At 30.6% G+C, this 24,962-nt stretch overlaps 1 protein-coding gene across 1 annotated transcript; it reads left to right on the forward strand.

Moving 5' to 3' along the window:
* Nucleotides 1-23,358: 23,358 nt before the first annotated feature.
* Nucleotides 23,359-24,699, forward strand: LOC126834889 (uncharacterized). The gene is made up of 6 exons (XM_050567099.1): nt 23,359-23,422; nt 23,511-23,705; nt 23,779-23,950; nt 24,055-24,256; nt 24,355-24,476; nt 24,558-24,699. Exons 1-6 carry the CDS (start codon nt 23,359-23,361, stop codon nt 24,685-24,687), a joined length of 885 nt encoding a protein of 294 aa, XP_050423056.1. The 3' UTR covers nt 24,688-24,699.
* Nucleotides 24,700-24,962: the final 263 nt, after the last annotated feature.

Genomic DNA, 24,962 nt, shown 5'->3' on the forward strand with positions numbered 1-24,962 from the left:
CCTGAAAACAGAAAAGTATAATAATAATAATAATATGTACATAATACATGTGCGTGTACCCCCTTCCTCCCCACCCCTTCCCTTGTCGCCGTCTGCTTGCGGTGCTTGTGTACATGTGTACAATGAGTACAATGTGCTCGAGCACGGATAATGTAATAATAACGTAAATAGTGCAATTAAATGGAAAATTAACCGTGATGCGGCGCAATCACCTTCGGTAGCTAGCTCGTGTATGTGTGTAAAATATATATGAGGAAAAATAATAATAGCCGATGGTCTCGAGGGCAATTTCGGAGGCGGTTGGGTACAGACCGAGGTGGGTTCTATTTCAGGCCGTATTTGAATAATTGCGCTCATTAAAAACACTCGGCGCAACCCATTAATTTTCGTAATTGCGATTAAATAAGAATACAGGGGAAAATACATGTATTGTAAAATCCCTACAAGCATAAACCGCTGCAGGTGTTTAGTGCTGCGGGTATGTACAGGGTATTATAATAATTAATACAATTAATACCGGCACGGCACCCATCCTTTTACCTACCAAAATATATATATATATATATATATATATACATATTCTTTACTAATTTCCTTTTAAAAACCTTTTAGTTTTTCCTATTCCAACCCGTGTATAGTTGATAATATGCAACATTACCCTATTTTATAGTTATAACTAGGATTATAACTATATATAGTTGATTCGATAAAAAAAATGTGGTCTATAAAAATGATATGGCTTACTGTAGAACAAAGCGTTAAATTTTAAAGTAATACGCGATTTTTTCTATTGACCAAAAAAAGTGGTATAATATAAAATATTGAATAATATCAGCCTCGAGGACTGTTTCTATGAAAAATTAAATAATATATTTTACTTTTTTTGGCCCACTAAGTAAGTCGACGGTTAATTTTGTGATATGAAGAAACTAAATAGTACACTATAAATTGTAATTTATAATCTACTGAACTTTATTAGATATTTATAATTCCAATGCTTTACTTAGTTTTATGTACACGGTAGGTATGATAATTTATATTTACCATATACCTATTATCAATGTACTGTCTTATTTTGGTAATATTAGAAAACTCATTTTTTAAACGACTAAAAATATTCATTTAATTACAGTTTTAACAGATGTAAGCAATCGTTTAGGAGCGGTTTGATTTTATTACTTAATGATTAAGAATTCTGTTAAATTTGTATCATTACCTATAATATTAAATTTGCAGCTTTTATACTCTACAAATAAAAGGGAGATAATTGAAAATGAACAGTTTTGAGAATTGATTTTAGTTTGATATTCGTTTTCAATGTCTTATGTTAAGAAAATTAGTATTTTTACCATGAACTTTACATAGATGTTAGCTGCTTATTATGTGTAAACATGTGGTTAGTATGTAGATTGAAATAAAATTAAGATTGTTATAGGTTTTGAGCTAATATTTCAAATAACATTCCATATGTCAAAAATAAAAAGAATAATTTAAATATCTCATTAATTTTTAGGTTTAGAGGATTTACGTTTAAATAAAATCATTAATTATGCGCATCAAATATTTGGCTTTGAACTAGTTACTACTCGAGTTGACAGTTTATTAATATCCAATTGCATTAATCTCAAAATGTCATAAACTATTTTTATCACTTTTATAAGTTAATAAATGTATAACTTTTATAATATTTTTTTTCTTCTTTGACTATTCATACTCATCTAATCAGGATGTCATATCTTATAAATTATTTTTAAAACGAACATAATAATTTAACATACCTAACTAATGATTATAAATAGAGTAAAAAGATAAAATAATTTGTATTATCAAATCAAAGTTGTTTAATTATGAGAAATAAAATAAGAGGCGACCGTAAAAAATAAAAAATATATAAATAATTATAACCACTAATAATTGTAAGATTTTCATATGGTTTTCAATTTATTTACACAACCCTTTAATAATTCGAACGAGTTTTATTATTTTAAATTACTGGTGTTATTACTATAGGCAGATTAATTTTTTTTTATTAAGGATTTAATCTAACTACACTCTACAAGCACGATTATGCATTATTTATATTTTAAAATGTTAGTAACCTTTAAAAGAAAAAAATGTCATTTGTTTCTTCATAATATTTTGTATGTTATACCTAGTATCGAAAGTAATCGAATACATGTTAAACGTTGTTTAAGTGTACTGCAATAGCGGAACCGCCAAACCGGGTACTTGGCAGTTGAAATAATTTTCAGTGGCTATAGATAATAGGTATAGAAACCCAAGCTGGATAGACTTTTCAAGTTTCAATGCATTATTTTACTTTTCCAATGACTACAAAAACAAGGCAAATACCAGTTTGATCATTTTTACCGGAAAAGCGTTATGTTTGTGTTTTTAAGTAATAAACATTTTCAAAATATCTCGTTTCAGCTAGTACATTGGTATAGTATACAGCCAAATAGGTTTAGAAATTTTCCAACAAATATTTACCATCTTTACTAACTATTAAATTTCAAAAAAACTGTTTACGCAAAACTATAAAAGTCCGACAATGCAGTGTTCATACACTTGACGGGTTTTTAAATGTACAAATCATGATACAAACATTTGGATCACATAACTGTAGCATTATGTTATTTATTCGTTTAATCTAGTTTTTATTCTTTTTCGATTTTTTTTTTTTATTGTTATTATTTAAACACAAATATATTATTGTCATTCTCGTGGACTTCCATTTGTTTTTACATTTTTAACACACTTTGTAACACTAATTATGTACATATACACGGTGTCATAAATTGAACGTGTTAATTAAACGCAGAAATTCAATGGCCGGTCGCTGCGATTTATCGCGGTGTAATAAATAGTAGATTATTATTTTTTTTTTTTAGAAAAAGAAGAAAATAATAACAATAAACCACATGCGATTTTTTTGTAAATCACCTGTGGCCGCTGTAGGTGTATCTCGCTGTAATGGTTTACAGGTGTTTGTATCCCTCTACTGGCCGCCACCGACGCTTCACCCGGCGTGTTCACACAGGCCACTATGCCCAGAAACCAAAACCATAAAAAAAAACTAATAACAATAATAAAAAAAGTAACAAACCGATAACGACGTATATAGTACCGAGGAAATTATCTACAACGCATCGCTCCCATGGAATATACGGACGGAGAGTAACTGCTTACCCCGAGCCCAAAGATAATATTATGGTAATAGACAACCAGACGAAAATCCAATCAATATCCAAACGGTTCGTTATTTACAAACGTAATGCGATTAAACAGTAGACGAGAATACTATACAAACAAGCGCGCTCCGGCCGATTACAATATTAAGATCGGATTTCGTTTTTTATTTATTGGTAAGTTGAACCCGTGTTTCAGGATTACATATTTTGAAGCCGAACGCACGGTTTTCTATTCTTAATTGAGTTCGCATAGGTTTTGTAGTGCAGTAGGTACAGTAGGTACTATGTGTGTTTATTTAAAAAATATAATTCAAAATTATTTAAATTGACTACCTCCAGGATGGCAGTGACAAAATATGTATATTTAAGTAATATTAATCTCTTCGGCACAAGGACGGGCTTGCTAGGGAACGCTTCGTATAAAAAATTACCAAATATCAACACAGTTATCAATTATAATTTGTACATCCCGGCCGGCATCTATTAGATAGTATTTTATTTTAATCCGACTAAAAAGTACACATATAATATTTTACAATTGAAAAACGACCGTGCATGAACGCTACTTAAATTTATCTAATACTTCATAATTATTAATAGAAAAAATAAATTACAACAATTACATCTATAAATCAAATATTATGTTAAAAGTTTTAGTGACAAAACATAGGAATTTAAATATAAACAAAAAATGTATACTTAAGTTCCAACCGTATTCTCTCACACCGCAATAATATTTTATAGTTATAATAATAATCCCAAAATTATTTTTAAAATAGTTTCAATTCATATTTGGACAGGTATTCGCGTGATAACATAATTTTACATAAATGTTACATTAATATTTCATAAATTTAATAATAAATAATTAATTACATTCAATTAACCGACAAACCAATTGATTTCTTTACTATACATCAACAAACCAATAGAACAATAAATTACTATGAAACAGTAATAACGTTTTCGTAGACTCCTCGAATGAGGTTCAAGGGGAGTTGAGTTGCAACATGTCTTGTATGCTTTTAGAAATGCCTATAGCTTGAAATACAAGGCGTTGTAGGTTATTAAAAACTTACCTTTCACCGGTAAACCGCTTTGGTCGGTTTTTTGATAAACACTTGACAGTATTTCTTTTTTCATTGCACTGGTGGTTATAAATTTGTTTCAGAAATAATACGCGGAGTCACTTAATTTCAGTTGTCCATTAAGTTTAATGTTAAATTTTATAGACTGTAATAATATTATTTATCGTAGGTAGGTTGTATAAAACTTTAACATCCGCGTATCTTGTTTGAACAAATTGTTGGAATTTTTCTTTAATAACTACTGTACTTAAATTTATCGTTTCTTTTTATATAAATAGAAATGCTAAACCGTTAAAAGTTTTTTTAAAATAATTTTATTACAATTCCTACATTTCAGCGATCATACACAGTAAATTCACTAAATATCAGTATCGTACCAATACGTTTATAGGTGTATTTTTTTCTCTCTCCGAGGACGACGGTGTACCCTCGATATGTTTGGGTAATAGGTGTAGGCATTATTGTGCAAAAATCGAATTCGCTGTTTTTGTCTAACATAAAAGTTGAATAAAGCAACGAAAAATGTGTTCTCATCGGTCCAAGATGATCTAGAGCAAGGACCGAATGACTCGGTTAACTAATTTATTTTATTAAAAAAAAATATATATATATTATATACAATGATATATTAATAAAATAATATTTTTAATATTTTAATGATACGAAGCTAAGGGATTGAAATAACCAAATTAATGACTAACAACATTGAAACGTTTACAAATTATTTATACAATAGCAATATTTTATGAAAAAATGGTTTTGAAAAAGTAAAACCAAATACTATTTTCTAAAAGACATTTAAACAGCATATAGGTATGGGTGATGAAATTTTATAGGGAATATCCGTTCATTTTCGTTATTCAGTATTTGTCAATTTCTACTCTTTTGAAGCAGTAATAACCTATTTTGTTTTTTAAATATTGTGAAAACGGATATACTATAGTTTCAAAAAGCTCATCATCTTATTTCAAAACAAGTGTTTTTGTTCCAAAACCTTGCGTTTATAGTCAAGTTTTAACTGCAAATGTGGTGTATCTCGAATTCAGTTAGGAGGAAAAAACAGTAAAGATAAATAATGTTTGTACTATGTGATATATATATATATATGTATATACATTAATGGTATATCTAGTACTAAAGTTGGACATTGGTAGCTTGTGTTCGGTCAACAAGTGCGTGCAACCCGTTTCGTTCGTTGTTCAAACAGTAAATAACTGCTCGGAGTTTGCCAAGTCAATTAAGCGATGGGAAAAAATGAATTAGTAATAATTTTTTATATTCATAATTATTATTATCGCGTGTCCGTGGTGCATGATAATATATAGTCATACAGAAATTGTGTTTATTAAAATTCCAGCGCTACAACAAGCGCGTTCAAATTGTGGAAAGTGCTTAATAAATAATAAAAATTATTAAGTGTTTATTTTTTTTTTAATATTGTAATATTTTCTACACAAGAAACGTGAGCCACATAAGCGTCATGTGCTCACGATTACCAGTTATAATTTTAAAAAGTGGTAGTTTTAGAGCTTTAGCCTTTAAGACAAAAAAAGAACAGTAATTTCGTAACGCGTCGCTGATTAGTGATGAAACAATAAAACGTTTTGTGCAAATTTGTTTTTGTTTTATTACCTACAGCAGTCGAATAGTTTTTACACCTTTGCATTAATTCGTTCTCGGCGGTACTCCAACGTTAAACCATTCGACTCACTAAATTAATATATTTTAAAATGTTTCTTTTCATATTTAGTTGGACAGTAAAATCTCATAAGAAAGTATTATGTATTACCAATCGTGTCAAAATTTATTTTGATAATATTGTAGCGAATAATCATTAGGTAATTTTGACAACATACATTTTTAATAATATTTTTGAAATTTTAAATATTTCATCAATTTTTAATTCCAATAATTATTTCAAATTTAATAAAATATTTTTATAAATTATTTTCATAACGACATTAAATATTACACTCGCATATTTACACTACAATTATATGTTGTTGAGGTAGAGTGGAGTAAGTTAAAAAAAAAACAAGACACATTTTAATTTTACACCTGATAATAATGTTTTACTGTATTTTTAAAAAACATTTTTTTTTTAATTGACTTTTTTTTCTGGTAAATCAAAAGGTAACAAACTGTATGACTATGTTTAAAAATAAATATAATTTTTCATTTTTTTGGCTGTGCTATTGGCCGTTGTTAGTTTTAGCGTTAAAATCACTTTACCCTTAATCGCACACACACCATTCATTAAACACATATTATATCGCCTCGTCTGTTACAATGTCATTTGCTTAGAATTTTATTTTATAGTTTTATTCCATTTGATACAGAGACATTCTGTAATAATTGCACGACGTCACGGCTATAGAGGGTACACGTGTATAGCGTTCGTCGAGGTCATAATACCATTATAATATTATCCACTACACTGATTACACGTCATGTGGAAACTGCTTGTATTTTTATAGTTACGAAATAAATAAAAAACTCAAAAAAATATTTTCAAACAGCAATTGCACGACCATACATCATATTACCATAGGCGATTACACTTGGGAAGGGAGTGAGCTAAGCTACGGTAAATATATTTTAGCCGAGATGAAACTATAGAACAGTATTAAACATTTTTCAGGTAAAAAAAAAAAAATGCTATGGATACAAAAGGGGGCTATGGTTAACCCCCGTGGGTTTAACCCACCCATTCCCTTATGTACTTAAATTGTATGTACCTATTAAAAGTGTGTATTTTTTTTCATAATATAATATATTAGATTATGTTTTTTTTTTTTACTATGTAAACTTAACTCTATGACTATTGCTTATATGTATTTGAAGAGAATTTTTTTCTAGCCCCTCTCCCCTTATTTCGATCAAGAAAATAAATATTAATGTTTTCTTAATATTTTGACGAGGTTCGGAGGATACTATTATTATAAGGATAACGGTTGTCTGAATAGTATATAAATAATAGTTAATATACCAGATTGCATTGTTGCGGCCACGTGTTCGACCTGATTAAGTCCACGCGAAGAATGCAGTTTGCCCGTTAACAGTATTAGTGAACCGTCGAAAACATCGAAACTACCAGCAAGTGCATTTGACAGACACGTCACATATGTTTAGTTTTATACAACCGAGAAATTTGCACATAAATCGTTAACATATGTAAAACAAATCGAGTATCTTTCCTGTTTTATTTTTATTAAATCGGCGCGTTAAAAAATAATAATCGTGTTTTATAGGTTTCATTTAATATCGCATTGAACGTGCAACGAATCGGTTCACTAGTCACTACCCTATCGTATGGTTGTATTACGGGTTAAAAATCATTCTCCGATAAAATGCACTGAAAGCCAATAGCAGTGATAATAATAATAATAAAAATGCATATGATGGGCTCTTGAAAGTACTCCCAGTTTTGAACTAACGGCGTGTTCAAATCCTGCATTTATGAATTGTACCTACCTACAAGCGAGCGTGCAGCATGGAACGTATATAGGTAATACATTTGTCCCATTGATAGGGTTTGAATTGCTATCTGTAATTCGCATACCTAAGTATACATGTTTTTTATACCGTTATAAGCCTATTTTATGTGTAAATTACCGTTTGATTGCCATTTGAGTAAGTTTAATAAAAAATTGTATTTTATGTTATAAATCTTAAATATAATTTTTTTTTGATATCTTCTCTAGACAGTAGATTTTGTTCTATGATATTTTAATGGTAAAAATAGCATTTTACTTAAATTGTTTGTAGTTATAACTTTGAAGTATTATAATACAAATTGCCTGACACGAGAAATGTAGACACATACAATTTTGTTAAAAATTGCACAAGCGTCGATCAGCTGGCTTTTATAATGATCGTACAGCGGTGTTATAAATACCTACCGATCAAAGTACCCAACGATAATTCCACTACTGTATCAATATAATTTGATATTTATATCCACTGAAAAAAGTTGACTAAACTAAACATGTGTACATTGCACTACTAATAGCAAATATTTATTATATACATAGCAAAATTGTTGTGTAGTTAAGTAATTGTCGCTGGACTAGTTAAATAGTTAGAATTACTTGGTATTTTGTAACCGTCGTTCATAGTGTAATAATATGACAAGGCGCTAATTTTTAAACAATATTAGAATTTAACTAATGACATGATACTATACGCTATTAATGTAATCGAATGGACCAAAATAACCCTTTGGTTTATTAACATAGATATGTTTTTGGGCTTGGAGACCTATCTGGAATTAGCGTCATCAATTTCTGCGACACCGTGGGATGGAAGGGTAGGGTTAGGGAAATTTATTCAATCTGAAACATGACCATGATTCTGGTTTACCTTGCAACGATGATGATGTGCCTTTCAACATACCAAATACCAAAAAAAAAATTAAGTAAAGGTGTAATGCAGCTAGATAATCTTCTCCGTTAAAAAAAATGTCGTCAATTGTGCTTATTGTTTAAAAAAATGGAAATTATATAGATCTTGTGTAGAAAAATAAAAAATAAATATTATATAATCAAAGTACTTGTTTCGTGTATAATGAATTTAAATAAAATAACATTCATCTATTAATTTACTGTATTTTTTCTAAAAAAGTTTATCTCTAGAAAAAAAAAAAAGTGATAAGAATACCAATTTCCATGGGAACACGTCATATTATGAAAAATAACGTTTCTTTCTTGGAGTCTTAATAACTCTTGCTTTAACCGTTAACCATTATCGCCATTAAATTTTCGGTGCTCCTCACTTTAACATTTAAACGCATTGATACATGGGTGGTTCTAAGCAAAACGACCAGAATAGTTTTAATTAGCTAATGACGTAGCGGTCGAAGCCTTATTCCTTTGATGAATAACGAAAAAAATGATTTTAATGATATCTTAGTATATTAATAAACACTGTCTGATGAAAAAATATTTTTATTTACCAGGATTAATTTAATGACGTAGACGTTTGGACGTGACGACTGAAAAATATAATTAGCCCTTACACGTTATCTACATGTTACATTTTTATTTTTGTATTCTTTATTAATTTTGGAAATCTCTATACGTATATGTATAGAAATCTGGGTATTTAAACATGAATTTCTAGTTTATATACTACAACTTCGATATATAATTAATTATATACTGGATTATACTGGATTGCAAATTATCGCTCCGAATTTCCACGCGTGTAAGTGACGTTTACAGTATGGATGCAATAAATATATACCTAGTAAACATTTCCAATTGACTCGTAAAAAACAAAATCGGTTATTGTGCAATGTCAACAAACACATGAACGCCGCGAAAATATTATATTTTATAGGTATCGTTTTTTTCTCAATGCGTTCATTATACTTTTAGAACAATAGTAAACACTGACTTAATTTTATAGCAGGTTACAATACAATAGTATTGCTGTGAACATTTGAAGTAATAATTTATAATCATCTCACACGTACAAGCTAAAATAATAAGTTTGTACGATTTTGGTTTTCACAGGATCGCAGTCAGAAATGTATTTCAGAGTGCACTGATGGTGTTGTTATACTTTTTCGACACCTAAAATTGACCATGTTTATGATTCCTTTACAATTGATATAAAACTATGGTCCTTAAAAGTCTCAACTGAGTACTGTCAACCGTTTAGAGATGATTAAAAATGTACTTATGATGCATGACATATACTTTTAATTACATTATTTTACTTGAAATAAAAAAAAACCAACAATTACCTTTAGCGATTTAAGAAAAAAAAATACATAAATATCTAATATATTTTATTAAAACCAAATAAGCAAAATAAAAACAATAGTCGTTACTACAATTTTCGGTTATTTGTAATTTATAAATTTTGTAGATAACTAGTTTTGGTTTTACATTTTATTTAATTTTTTTTCGACTAAGCTTTCTTGTTGTTTACCCTGAGATATCGTTATGATTTATCGCGCGGATTATTTTGATTTATTCGTTTACATTGCCTGAGATCCCGCGGTTCCACTTTCGAATAAAAATTTTAATTGATGTTAGTTGCGTTATGTATGCGTTAGTGTGTGCTGAAATCACAGTGATTGCTATAACGCCGTTAAAGATATTAATTAAAATTAATGATATGTGTCTAGCATTAAGGTAACAATAATTTAGTTTTAGATAGTATATTATCGCTTGTGCTGTGCTTACAATGACTCGTTTACTTCCATTCATTCCAACACAGTGTGCAATCGTTGTCGATGATGTATCGAAGGGACACGTATACTGAACCGACCGTGTACTTGTATACACGCTATAGTAATTCCAACAATGTGCGAACAAGGCGTCACATAAAATATGTTGACCAGAGCAAGACTGGAGGTTGTACTGGAACACTTAAGCTGCAGTGATAAAAAAAAAACTGTAGTTTACATTAAATGTTTGCTGTACTAATACCATCGCAGTTTACCGATAAAACTAGATGCTGAAAAGAAGTTTTTGTATTACAGTGCCGAAAAATTGATCTTTTAATGAGATTAAAGGTAATTTTAAATGTAACTGGTAACATGACATAGAGTAAAATGGGGTAACTGGAATAGGACACCAGGCAAGTTCTACTGAACAATTTTACATGTTATAAACACCTAATTTTAACACTATATCTGATGGAAATAATCGTTTAACTAAAATTTATTTTTATTTACTAATTTGGACAATTTAGCGGTTGCACGTGATCTATTAGGTTGCAATTTCCCCGCTTTGCTGTATTTAACGGTACCGTTTTGCCGTACTTAACCATAAGTTTGTACGGTAATATTTTGTAAGTCAGAGACCGTTAAAAAAAATATGCTTACTTGTTTTTATTATAAGTGTTACACATCATTTGATTAGGAAAACAAGTTTCAAATTAAAAAAATATATATATCCATAAACGCGCTCATTTTTAAGACCAATAGAAAAATTAAAATTTTAAAAATAGTTGAAATTAATAAAAAAAATATGAACTATGGAAATTTCTTTTAACGAATAAAGTAATCAATATAGAGGTAGAAATTGATAAATAAATAATCGTTTGCATAATGATTTTCTAGTTATTCTGCCACAAAAGAAACAATACCAAGACTTATACTCTGTTTTTACTTTTCTTTGTAGGTGTAATACGATTTCAAAAGCATCCTTATTGTTTTCATCGAGCTCAAGGTCAACGAAGAACAAGGGCCGTGATATTTGGTTTGGCAATGTTTAATATAGCGTCCTCTGAATGAATATAATGATTTTTTTCAAAATCGTTTCCAGTGAATTTAGATCTTATGATGAAATATAATTATTTACTGGTGTGCTGTTATAAATAATAAGGACAAATATATGAGTCCAACCTTGCTTTTTTTTTTTTTTTAGGTAAGCAAATTTAAGTAGTTTTTCTACTTCATAAAATGTATAGGATTGTTATTGCAAATAGATTTTTGAAAATTTCGCGTTATTTGCTAATCGACTAAGTTAAGGTCTGGCGCCCGACTATGGAAATAAATGTGTTGTTTTTTTTTTATTGGTCCTTATAATTTTATTAACTTTTTTCCCCTAATTTCAATAAAATTTAAAATTATATAGTGGTGTTGCCTGATAGTAATTTTATATGGACCTGACGGAATCGACATTACATTTTATTACTGACATTGATGCTAAGTGGTTTTTAATGACCGATATTGAATGCCTTATGTTTGCGAATTGAGTGTACGTGAAATTTACCACCACCGCAGTCCGCAGTTTCACCGTAAGAAGAGTATAGGACATTTTTCTACAAAACTCCATATAAACCCAAACATTTTCAGAGTCGTAATCATATCTACAATAACATGGAAAAAAAGCCTTACATAATGACATATTTTGACATATCCTTCCCATTCTAACAGCGCAGTTGCCAGTTATAATTAGATGAATTGTTTTACAACCGAGTTGTATAAGCGTAAAAGTATAACTGTGCCAAATAAAAATAATCTGAATTTTTCCATATTCTTGATAAATTGACTATTGAGTGTCTAAATACTCAATACTCAACATTAGTTATAGAACATTATGTTTTTGCTATCTTCCGAACATATAACATTTCTCGAATATTATTTTGGAAAAAATTAAACATAAAATGTCAGTATGTAGCCAAATTCTGGATGTTTAATTTTTTATAAATGTATTCAATTTGTATGCTAAAACTTCTCATCTTCTCAAAAACTTGCACCGCTTAAGACAAGTGTTACCGAAAAAAAAATTAAACTGCGTTCTCTTTTTATTAAAATACATACCGTTTTATTTTTAAAAGATCAATTAAACTAATTTTACATGCGTTTATGTTCGGTTGATAATAATAGAAAGGAACACTAAATTTTATTCTTGTGATAAAACGTTATATATGTACTTTACGCCTTATTTTATTTTTGTTGGAAGCGAATTAGACATAACACAATATTTTGTTCTCAATTTAAGCGGATTGCAAAACGTTGTGGTAAACTGAAATATATAAACGTGACTAAGCTCTGGTATTCACGAGCGAACGAAAATAGAATGCTAGTAATATGTTGATTTTTCTAACATTCAACTACTGAATATAATAATATTATAATTCTATGCGAACCGTCGTAAAAAGCCTCATAGGTTTGTATTAATCCGCCACTGGACCATACCGAAACGGATTTCAATCGTAAAATGTACACTTAAATGAGTCGTCGTAAAACTACTAGATTTTTTTATTTTTTTTTTTATTGATATCGATAAGTTTCTTTTTGTTATTAACACAAATCGTCGTACCCACATATCTACTCTATTAAAAATACATCACGTTGATGCGTCGGCGATATTTTTTTATTGAAAATGAATAAATTACACAGTCACACAAATCCGACTTCTTCACTAGTGCGATGACGTTTTTTTATTTTATGATTGTGTTTTCGTTTCAACATGATTTTTCTTCATATCAGCGGGACACTAATCACTGTAAACCTGTACGGAATACAAACAGGAGATACTAAATATATGTATTACATATTTGGTCAAATAATTTTACAAGTGTTATTAAAAAAAAATAAAATCATGAACATGCTTAAGGCGCGTGCTCATTAACCAGTTTAATTAATAAAACTTATACAAACAATAGCAAAAAACTAAACTGACCGCAAAACAGACGGTCCTTCGATTGACGAAATTAACGAATTGGCCTTCGAGAATTATAACTATGAGGGACTGCTACTAATTTTACATAAACAGCTCCCGCACATACCTACATACTTGGTATAAACTTCTGAACCACTGTCTCGCTGAATGTCAATTCAAAATCATGCCCGAGGAAGCGATAACGGATTGGAAAACCTGAAAACTTGTCAGTTGCAGTACCACAAAGTATACCTAGTGTATCAAGGCCTATCCTGTACATTCTCTACACAGCTGATATTCCAAAAATCGTCTAAATTAAAATAGAGTCGGCAGATTAAAAAAAAAATAATAATATTAATAACTGACCTCAGCCGTATTACAAAAAAAATGATTAAAATATAATGTTAGTCGCCTACAGTTATCAAACGCACCTATAACGCCATATTTGTAACGCATAGTTAACGCAAAATAGAACTATTTACAAGACCACACAGTGTACAGGTACGTTTAAATATGTAAGATGTTATACATGTCTATGGAATTATTTTAGATACACATAACATTGGCGTCGCTATTATTACTAGTACTTATTATTTTTCCCCGCCATTTTTAGAGCACCTGTAACGTTTCAGCTGCCACTTCACGTCTATCCTGTTTCACACTCAATTCAGCACAAGAATAAAGAAAGTTCCCTGGATGATTGATATAAGCCGGTCTAAGCGGTCTACAGGATTACGAATGTCCTAGTTTGGACCATAAATGTTCAGTCGAAAATGATGTTTATACCAAATCACTGTAGTTTAGGCTGGAAGGATATAACGTTAAATTAGTTGTAATTGCGTAGATAGGATTTGATATAATAAAAATTCCTGAATCGAAGCAATCTGTAAAATGACACTTTCTTTATGGGAAAAAATATAATTGTAAAAATAAATTAAGTATTAAATTCGTGAGACCGCTTGTTAAAAACGGTTTATTGGCTACTAACGGGTCATAGATATTTTAATTACAAACGTGTTTAAATGCAATTTGGTAGCTGATCGATAAATCCAAAGCTTCTCAGTTCCGCTTTCCCGGGTCCATTTTTGTTATTTCCACGAATTTTTCGCGTTCCTTTCAGTGCACCAGTCATGCGAGAATAAATCTAAAATCATGTGAATTGCTTATGAAGATTCAAAATTTATTATTTAATTATTAATATTATTATACTAATAAATATATTTTTAAATTTCTACATATTATTAATTTCCATGAACTCACTATGGTGCCCATACCTGGGATATATATATATATATTATAATATATTAAACCGGATGATCCATTTAATGTAACTGGTAAGACTATAATTTTATCGGAAAATAACAATTTTTACAATGAAGGATAACAATTTTGTATTTTTTCTTATAGAAACAATTTTCATTTAATATGCTTTTTTTACAATATAAAAAAATAACCTAGAAAGCTATCAACTTTTGAAACTTAAATAGTGTCATAAACATTCAATTATAGGAGTAATTTGCTGATATTTTCGACTGGTCGATAACAAATAAAGTAGGTAATTAAAGTTTAAAATTAAAAATGGGAGCCGGGAGGGAGGTTGGAGTATTATTTATCTGTTCATGTTAGTCAATCAAAATTGTCACTTAATTAATTATGAAAGTTTCAATTAAAGTTTCAAAAGTGGAAAGCGGATAAAAATAATACTCCACCTTCCCTGAAACTTTAATAACTTTAAAAGTAACTATTTCATGCGGTGCATACAGCTCTTATCGAGTAATACAATATAACGTGTAATATGTGCATTTAATTCATATACTTGCACGGGGTTTTAATGTTGGCATTATAATTCATAATAGTATTTTTAATACTTATAATCAATTTTGTATTTTTTTATTAAAAAAATTAGCTTTTTGGTGGAACTATAAGTGGGACATAGTTTTGCAATGGCCCTGAAGTCACTATGTTAGAACTTCTGAAAGACGCAATACTGACCCATGTGTATGGGATGAGGTGAAGAAGAATAATAATATGAATATTAATTATACTCGCTGTAATAATATTATGAGTTTATATATATATTTTGTGTGAGCACGTGTTTTAACCACAGTTCAAAAAATTCAATATCTTATTTAATATTTTACAGCAGCGTTGTTGATAAGGCCTGAAGCAATTAACACAAACCTATAGCCTATAATACATAATCTTAGCCTGTTCGATTTTGTGTATCTAACAACTTTTAGTCATGCGATCAAAAACACCGTATCGTTTTCAAGTTTCTATGATCGTTCTCATGGTAGTGTTTAATGTTAACATTGGTCGATGACTAAATTAATACATATTTTTAGAACTAATACGTTACGGGATTATTCACAATCGACGTTTAGTAGCATTCAAACGGCATAGACATTGGCAACAGGTGTATTCTTCTGCATTCAACAGCGTTTAGAAAAGTACATAGATCATCGTAGCTATTTACCATAGTATTATGTTTATCCGTCGGTAATAAGTATGCTACGTTATTTCAAAATAAATTTAATTCGAACACTCGAGATTATTTATTATAATAATAAACGGATGACGATCCAACGGTTGTGTATACAGTTGGGGCTTAGCAGCGTATCACGATGAAAGATTTACATATAAAATGTAGAATATTTAAACTTGTCCGATCATTGTGATATACTCATTAGTCATTACACAATATGTCATATTATCACGAATCGCATTAATGTATATTTATTTTTCATTAACCTTTATTTGATAGCATTAAAAACGACTCTACATTATAATAATTCATTATCATACGTGTAGTTTGTACAATAATATGTGCATGTGTTGTAGAACTTAACTGGTTAAAATGTAAGTACCGAATTTAAATATATACACCTTATACAGCACTTAAAATATTACTCAAATAACTTTTAACAGGTATTTAAAGTACTAGACCAGAAAAAAAAGCGAATTCATATTATTATAATAAAATTAAATTAAAATAATTTACCGTATTTATTAACAAGCGTAAAATAAATGTTAATTGCGATTTTAAATTACAATTTGCTTAAAATATTCATCAGACTTATTAAGTTTACTTTTTAGTAACTGGGTTGCATTGTACCATACACAATTTAAACGACTTGCCTGAATTAAACATTCTCAGTCTACTTCTCTGTAATTTTTTTTCTACAGTTCTTAAAGGCAGAACCTAGCTTACAACGATAAAAACTTTAGGTTAATTGAGAATTTTGATTTAGAATATATTTTTAGACATATTAGGGTTATTATATAATACTAACTGTTGTCTATTATGTAGAATTAATTTTAATCTCAAGGGATGTCCTCCAGTGACCGTATACGGTAAATCCTATTAAAACAATTCTTTTTGGCGCATAAACCAAATTTTTAAAATTGTAACTCGCTTAATACTTCTCATTTTAACAATTTTCCAATAAGCAGATCAACTTAGACTAAATAAGACAAACTAATGTCTAAACAATGTTGAACGATTCGATTAGTAACATCGTCATTAATCTAATTATTTAATGTTTATCTACATCAAAACTTTAAATTTTTGTTGAAGTTTCGAAAATATAAACTAAATATTTCGATTTGAAAAAAAAATTGCTCCGTGACGTTAAGTTTTTTTTTTTTTAGTTTTAATCAGCTGTCCTTAATTAAAAACCTATTTCAAATATTTAACTTATGGAAATTCGCAAATAAAATTGATTAAAATTGCAAATATTACAATAATTCTAACAACGAATAAATAAGTTGCTCTCAACAGTTGCAATTGTGAACCGTCGTACAAGTGTTTTTTACAATACCTATTTAAAAACATAAATGATAAGTATACGATTTGTGTTCATGTGTTTACAATGACGTGTTTGTAAACGTCATGTCTGTCAAACGTGACCGAACACACGGCGCGGCGGTTTGTTTCATGAAACCGACAGTCGATGGGTGAGTAAAATATAAAAAAATTATAGTATAAAAATATATGTATTCGAATAATATGTATCCGGCGATTACATAATACTATAGACGAATTTTCAGCGGATCGATATGGGCGAGCGGCAACCAGAGAGCTGCTTACAGAGGTTGACAAAATATAATAATAATAGTAATAATAATAATATAATGACAAGCTTGATTGTTATTGGTAGACGTCCGTTTGTGGAAGGGAACGAATAAGAACCGTGAAAGTGCCGGCGTGTGCGCTACGCTTGCTGATTAGCACATACATAATAATAGGTAGTATTATTTCTTATGTACAACATACACACATACCTACTAGTTACTAGATAATTTGCTGTTTACACACATGTCCGTCCGGTATTTATTGAAATGAGATTGTAGCTAACTAGAACTATTGAGAAAACGCCCACTCACCCGGCTGTGATGGTACTGAAATCGACCAGATTTTCATAGAAAATTAGAGGAGAATATTATTTAAGTTTAAGCGTGGATAGATCGAATAGTTTTTCTGTATAATATATTTCGAAAATTAAAAAGCGCCTGAAAATATGGTGATTTTACAACAATTCCAAAACGTTTTGGTTTTGAAACGCCTAATCTGTTATAATGGAGATCATTTTTTAAAAATGTTTTGACTGATGTCTGAAAAAAAAAAAAAAAGACGACCTGTACCGAATCCTCATTAATCGTTATTGTATTAAAAATTGTACACTACACCTTCAAGTTGTAAGATAAGATTTTGCAAAAATAACATTACTTTACTCCATAACAAATGGATGGGAATAGCGTCATAATAATAAATAACATAATCTACAAAGTGTCCACTATATTAAAATTATAGGCGGTATATTGAAATGACAGCAAACAAGTTAATGGATCTCAGCGTGTGACTGCGAACAGAGTATATTATATTCTATTTTTATTTAGGTTTTGATGTTTATCAAGTTTTTTTCCCTCAAAACTATCGAAATATTTTGTATTTTTCCAGACTATACTCGTACCTAATTACGAGCACTATAATTATATCAGTTTTAGTGTATCTCCTAATTTATTAATTTGTCGGTATCGCGATAAAATCCTGTTAGTGCGTATGAGCAGCTGACGTTATATAGGTGTATATTTAGGTACTAAGTGGATGTTCGGTTCCTGTTATCTTGTTTTAAACGCACGTGTCAATTAAAAAACACTTATTGATTTATAATATATGATGTAAAAATACAAATATTTGAATATTTATGTGATTAATCATTTATACTAGACGGCATATCGTAAAACTTTAAGTAAGTTTTTAGAATAATGTGTATCAATAAAATATGAGACATATATGTATATATTAATTTAGTTTGTTCGAAACTTTAAACTAGGAGAACCGTATTGAGAAGAAGGCGCAAGGCGGTGAAAACCGCTACTAATATAACAGATAGATGGTTAATGGTTTTAACACTATTTTCTTGATCACGAAAAAATGTTATGCATTAGTTATTGTTTAAATTAATTTTTAATACTTTATGTTATTGGAGTAGAACAAAATCGAAAATTTATATCGCTTACGGATTTTGCGGTTCGTTGAATTCCAAAAGTTCGAAATCCAGAATAGGTAGGCCATTTTGAATTTGGTTTTGTGTAATTAGTATATTTTCATTAAATTGTTGGATATATTTATTAATTACATTGAATTTAGAACTTATAAGACTATACAATTATATTTTTCTTTATTTAAATCAGCAATTTTGTGTTCGCAATTCAGATTAATGAAATCTGAAAATGTTCACTATTTCCTATATACCTACTATTGTTCATTACTTCCCTCCAAGTATAAATTTATTAATTTAGCGGCAAGTGAAAAGCTGATTATATCGCTTTATACTATAAGCTGTGGCTATTAAAATTCATTTAAAATAATTACATTTTTATGCAGATGACACATCTGTAAACAGCATTTATTATATATTAATGTGATTATACCCGGCTGGTGTATGACCTCTAAACTGTATTGAGTTGTGATACGTCATAAATCGAGTTTCTGGTAAAAATAGACGTCTTATTCATTTAAAAATTTAACGGCACCGTCATTATTACAAGGAAAAAATACATAATTGACCCAACTAAAATTTTTGTTAAAAATAGCGACACAATTTCTAGTTGGGACAACTAAATGAGTAGTTGGGCCAAATAAATTTTTAGTTAAAGCAACTATACATTTAGTGGGACTAACTAGAAATTGAGTGTGTCCATAATTCAAAATTATGTTTATGGTATATACCCACTTATATTTTTTAATACTTAGCTATTTTACAGACGCAATAAAAAATGTTACTTAGGTATACAGCTTTATATTGTAATAATATTTAATACTAAACAGATTTTTAAGTGGCTCAAATAGTTTTTTTTGAAAAATCCGGATTTTCGGATTCCAATTCATAATTAAAACACATCAAATACAGTGTGCCGTGTGATTATACATCATAGTTGACAAACGATGAACAATTATAATTTCTGATATCTTATAGTGTTGAAGTCGTTAATAATTTAATAATAGTTTTTTTTAGATAAATAACGCGCGCTCATTAGTAATGTTTAATTTTTTTTTTTTGGTGTGCGACAAAATGTAAATATAGATCATCGAATTAAACACAACTTATAATCATTGTAATTTATTTTAAATTGTTTTTATTTTTAGATGAAATTATAAATATTGTTTTCGCTTGTCAACAATAATAAAACAGATCGGTTATTCGACCGCATTTGAGTGATTATGTGGCCGCTATCAAAACAACGCCAAAAGACTTTGACTTCTGCGATACTCAGTGGTGATAAATTAAACTATAATGCGTAGTTCATTCAATTGTATTTTACAACTATTTCACAATAGCATAATCTTGTTAATTGGATATTAAAGGAGTACAAATGACATTTAGCGCTGGACTAAATACCACATAATATAACCTATAAGATACATACTTCTATGTTCTACAATATTGTTAATGAGATAATGGCTTTAATAACTCAACGAGTAACGACCATGCAAGGTTGCTGATTAGTGAGGTGTTTTTAATTTTATGTTTGATTAAACACTTTAAAAGAAATGATTTCCGAACAAGATCAAAATTAGTCGCAGCTTTTATGGCTAACGGAGGACATTCAAATTTTCAATACATGTAGCTGTAACAAACAATATGCCAATAAATGCGTCAATTGTTTGCCATTAAAATTTGGCCAATCCCTGAAAAAAATGACCCTCTAAAAAGAGGCCACCTTTCGGTGTATTATCATTTTAAATATTTTATGTTGTGTAGAATGATTTTAAAACGTTCTCATCACTCCATTGTATTCGATAAAATTTGATTGAATAACTATTATATTTATTTTATAACTATTAATAGAAATTTTAGAATCAGTTTTTAATTTTTTAACTTTGAACCCGTAGGTACTATATTCTGCGAATTTTCTTAATAACTCAACTAATAGTTATGAACGGTCGAAAGTCACAAAACGTCTTCTACCTACTCCACATAATATGCACTCAACATAGTAAATTCGAATTTGTTATTCCATCGAATTTACTTGTAATAATATATGTAATTAAACAATCGCTTGGTACGACAACCTTTGTTTTGAGTGACAAAACTTGATGATAGTAGTTACTAGTTTCAAAATTCGACGTGGAGTCTAGAAAACATATTTTGGGTTTACAACATAAAAGGTGTTACATTATACGGATTCTTCCGCCCACGAATCTGCTTTCATTTACATCCTCCTTTGATTAGAAATTGTGCACTTTTAACCAGCAGCGAATAATTGCACTGAGAATCGTGATCCTATCCTTAGCAGATATTTTGGAAAAAACAAACTTAATTTTGTAACAACCGATAACCTTATAAACTTACTGTGGTATAATCCTTGGATCGTTTACATATTATCGTTTATAAGCACCAGGTTAAATCTATTTGGTTAACAAAAATAGTTTGGAAATAATAATGGAATCAGTATAATTTAATGGATGCACGCTTAAAACTATATTAATCCCTACCATTTTAAAACCTACCAAAATATTTGATCAATATTATTTTGACTTGTTAGTATTTAAGTTAATCTTTGATGAGAACCTCGGACTTTTATTGATAGGAATTACTTTTAAACCGAAATCGTTTTACTTTTACTAAAGCATAATATGTCAACATACGATGCACACACTATAAAGAAATTAGATGTTTACACATTACACTATAAAATGTTTATATTTGTATTATTATTATTATACCACTTATGACTATATTATTATTAGAATACTCATATCGGAAATTATTAAGAGCTCTGTAATCTGTTCTATTGTTGTTGTTTAACAATAAAATAATTAAACGATACACATAATCTAATCGACTTTCAATCATTTACACGAGGTGTGTAAATTAACTAAAAATAGTATAACGATAAAAATTCAAAATACTATTGATAAAACCCCCCAAAAAAAACAAAAATATGTACATATTTCACACGTTAAAATGTTATTATGATTACATTAACCGGAGAAAACGTGTAACCTATGTATTATTTTGTGGCTTACAAACGAGACTGGTCGTTGTCTCACACTTCCGCCGTTAGTGATATTTTGTAAACAAAATATTTGTGTGTTTTGCGTATCAAACGATAATAATTATTTTTGGCCTGCTCGTCGGACGAATACACAAAAACATGTTTCAGACTTTTACCTTTTACAATATTGCTGACATTTTTTTGTCGTTCGATTCGTGCCGTTTAAATAATTGGAACTATGCTCGGTTAGCGGGTTACTCACCCAGACCGGAACGGTTACATCACTTACACGAATCTGCGCAGTTGTGTCTGACACACAACAATGGCAATTATTGCCGTATTGTTTATTTACTACAAGTCGTCGGCACACGTGATACAGTTATGTCACGGTCGGATGCAGTTGTTTGAACGGCCTAGAGCTGCTGATAGATAACTCGGTGTTTGTTTTCGGTATAATGGCGGTTAACACAGGCCGGAACAAGCGATAACGATAGGTAGCGTGGTAGCAGCACGTTGTGAAACGGCGGTACCTATAATATGTCATTTACATTGACAGTTCATTACTTTTCGGTATCGACGTCATTGAACGGACGGAATTGGTAAACTGCAGTAGCATATAATATAGCATAGATAGTAATTATTATTATATTCGGCGGGACCGTTGTAGGTTCGGTCGAATAGCTGTTTAGCAATAGAAAAATATACAATAAATTATTGCGACGGTGAAGCCTGGTCGAAAATTTCTACTGCCATATTACAGTATACACCTATGTACCGGTTTCTCTTCAGGACTGCACTCAGGATCGAGAGCGAAATCCGTACGCGGATCAATAACCGCAGAGAAACTCGACGTCGCGGTGGCGTTTTCAAAATTAAAAACAATAATAATACAGTGTAAACGAGGTGTTCCGCCGTTATTACGTTTTTGATATTATCTAAAGCAAACACAAGTCTCGTTTCCCACGTTGGTTTTGTTTGACACACACACACACACACACACATACACAGGACGATAAAAATAGCGGAGAATTTCGTTTTTGTCTAGCACATAAACTGCGCATTACCCGAGTCCTCCGAACGATTACATTCCTCAGCCTAACTGATACGGTCCATCCAAAGATCGAGATGACGAAATCGTCTTTTTTTTTTTTTTTTATGATCGTTCAAACGGTAAAAGGCGTCTCGGAAAACGCTCGGCAGTATCAGTCGATTTCGTCGATCGTCCGAACGTCTTTCCAGCACCGCTAAGTCCGCTACGAGCACCGTCGCCGTTGCCGTGGGCATGTCCAAAGTGTTCCTAGGCGGACGATTCCAAACCAAAGTTAAACTCAAAGACGATTGTCCGGATAAAAATAGTGTTTTGATTTTTTTTGTTTCGCGCTCGGTTTTGGCAAGAGAAATTGTTTTATTTTTTGTTTGCGCCACACTCGAGGAGTAAGTCGTGCGATGATGAACAGACCGGGGAGACCGTGGATGGACCGAGGAGAAATCAAAACCGGCAAACTGCCGATCGGTTAGTATATATTTTAATGTATAACCTATGGCTACCAATACCATACCAATACCGTACTTATGGCTACCAATTTTGCTTACTCGATTAGGTGGTGCACCCGATATAGGCAGCGTGGCTACCGGTAAGCTTGCGGTGTACGCCAAGAAATTCGAGATACTCAAAGAAGAGATAGTCAGCTCCGGCATGCTCAGCGATTGCATCCCGATCGTCATGGACCTGATCACGTGCGAGCTCAAAGTGGACAAGGCTACCCGCAAGAAGCTGCTGCTGACCCTCGTCCAAAGTCAGTAACCTCTCGGATACATACATATATTATGTTCAACGGTTAACAGGGAAAACACTGTTTGGTCTTACAGTGGTCGCTGCATCGAACGCGGTGGTCAAGAGACTGGCGACCCTGTGGAAAGCCAACGTGCTCATGAGGGATCTGTTGAAAGTGATGCGAGAACACGTTATGACTCAGTACAAACACTATCAGCTGTACGCGCACCACGCGGTGTCAGTGTTGAAAATTTTGGCTCGAGTCATGTGAGTAAAAAATTGAGAAAAAAAACCCCCTCATAAATTTGATAAACTCCGCCTACAATACCAGTGGTTACATTTCGTTTGGGGTTTTCTTATTGTTGTTACAGGAAAAAGAACAAAATCAAAGAGGGCGAGTTCATCAACACCACGTATGCGCTTGGGGGAGATCAATGTACGGTTCTGGACGCGCTCACGGTGCCAATGCAATACCTGTCGAATATGAAAAGGAAATTCGACGACTTGGCGTATTTGTTGCTGGAAGAAAACGATAAGATGTACTTGAACGATATACAATTGTACATGAAACAGGTGAATTTCGTAATTATCTCATAATATATTATATTGCCCGGTCCTTATTATGCACAATAGCGGTGTGTATATATTGTGCGCTTTATTTGTTTGCATAGGTTTTTAACAAACTCCAAAGCAAACTCGACGTCATGTCCAAAGTAGTCGATGACATATTTACGCAATACGAGAACAGATGTCAAAAAAAGAACATAGCCGACGAAAAATGGAAGAGAATCAAGTTAGTTTTTACTTACGCGAAAACTAACTAATATTTTACTTTGAATATAAAATAATTATGTTACCTATTATATTTTTACAGGGAAAAAATAAAGAAAATATTCGAAAGCGCAATTGTCAAACCATGTGTGTTTACTATGAATTTATATTTGAATTATTATTTCCCCAGCGAAGAACAAATAACCGAGTTAATGAAAAATATTGCCAAATAGAAAAATGTTTTTTCCCGGACATAATTATTCTACAAATTTAAAGCAATCAAAAAACTTAAAATGTAATTTTTTTTAAATATCTATTTCAGTAGTATACAGTATGTGACACTTTAATGCACAATGCTTTATCGTTGCTCAATTTTTTTTTTAAATTCTAAAATATTTCGTGTGTTATAAAATTTGTATATTATTTAGATAAATACTTTGGTTAAGTTAATACGGTTAAAAACGAAGCTCGAAGGTTCACTTATTTATGTAAGTATTTCTAAAAATTG

This window comes from Adelges cooleyi, unplaced genomic scaffold, assembly GCF_023614345.1.
Source record: "Adelges cooleyi isolate 19-005CV unplaced genomic scaffold, UGA_ACOO_1.1 ACOO_flye_CR_arks_rails_tigmint_CR_PRNA_21, whole genome shotgun sequence".
Lineage (NCBI taxonomy): Eukaryota > Metazoa > Arthropoda > Insecta > Hemiptera > Adelgidae > Adelges > Adelges cooleyi.

Excerpts from the sequence above, each read along its gene's own strand:
- LOC126834889 (XM_050567099.1), top strand. The coding sequence starts at position 23,359 with ATGAACAGACCGGGGAGACCGTGGATGGACCGAGGAGAAATCAAAACC. Across the intron at positions 24,257-24,354 it reads TACAATTGTACATGAAACAG|GTTTTTAACAAACTCCAAAG; the intron begins GTGAATTTCGTA and ends TTGTTTGCATAG. Across the intron at positions 24,477-24,557 it reads GAAAAATGGAAGAGAATCAA|GGAAAAAATAAAGAAAATAT; the intron begins GTTAGTTTTTAC and ends ATATTTTTACAG.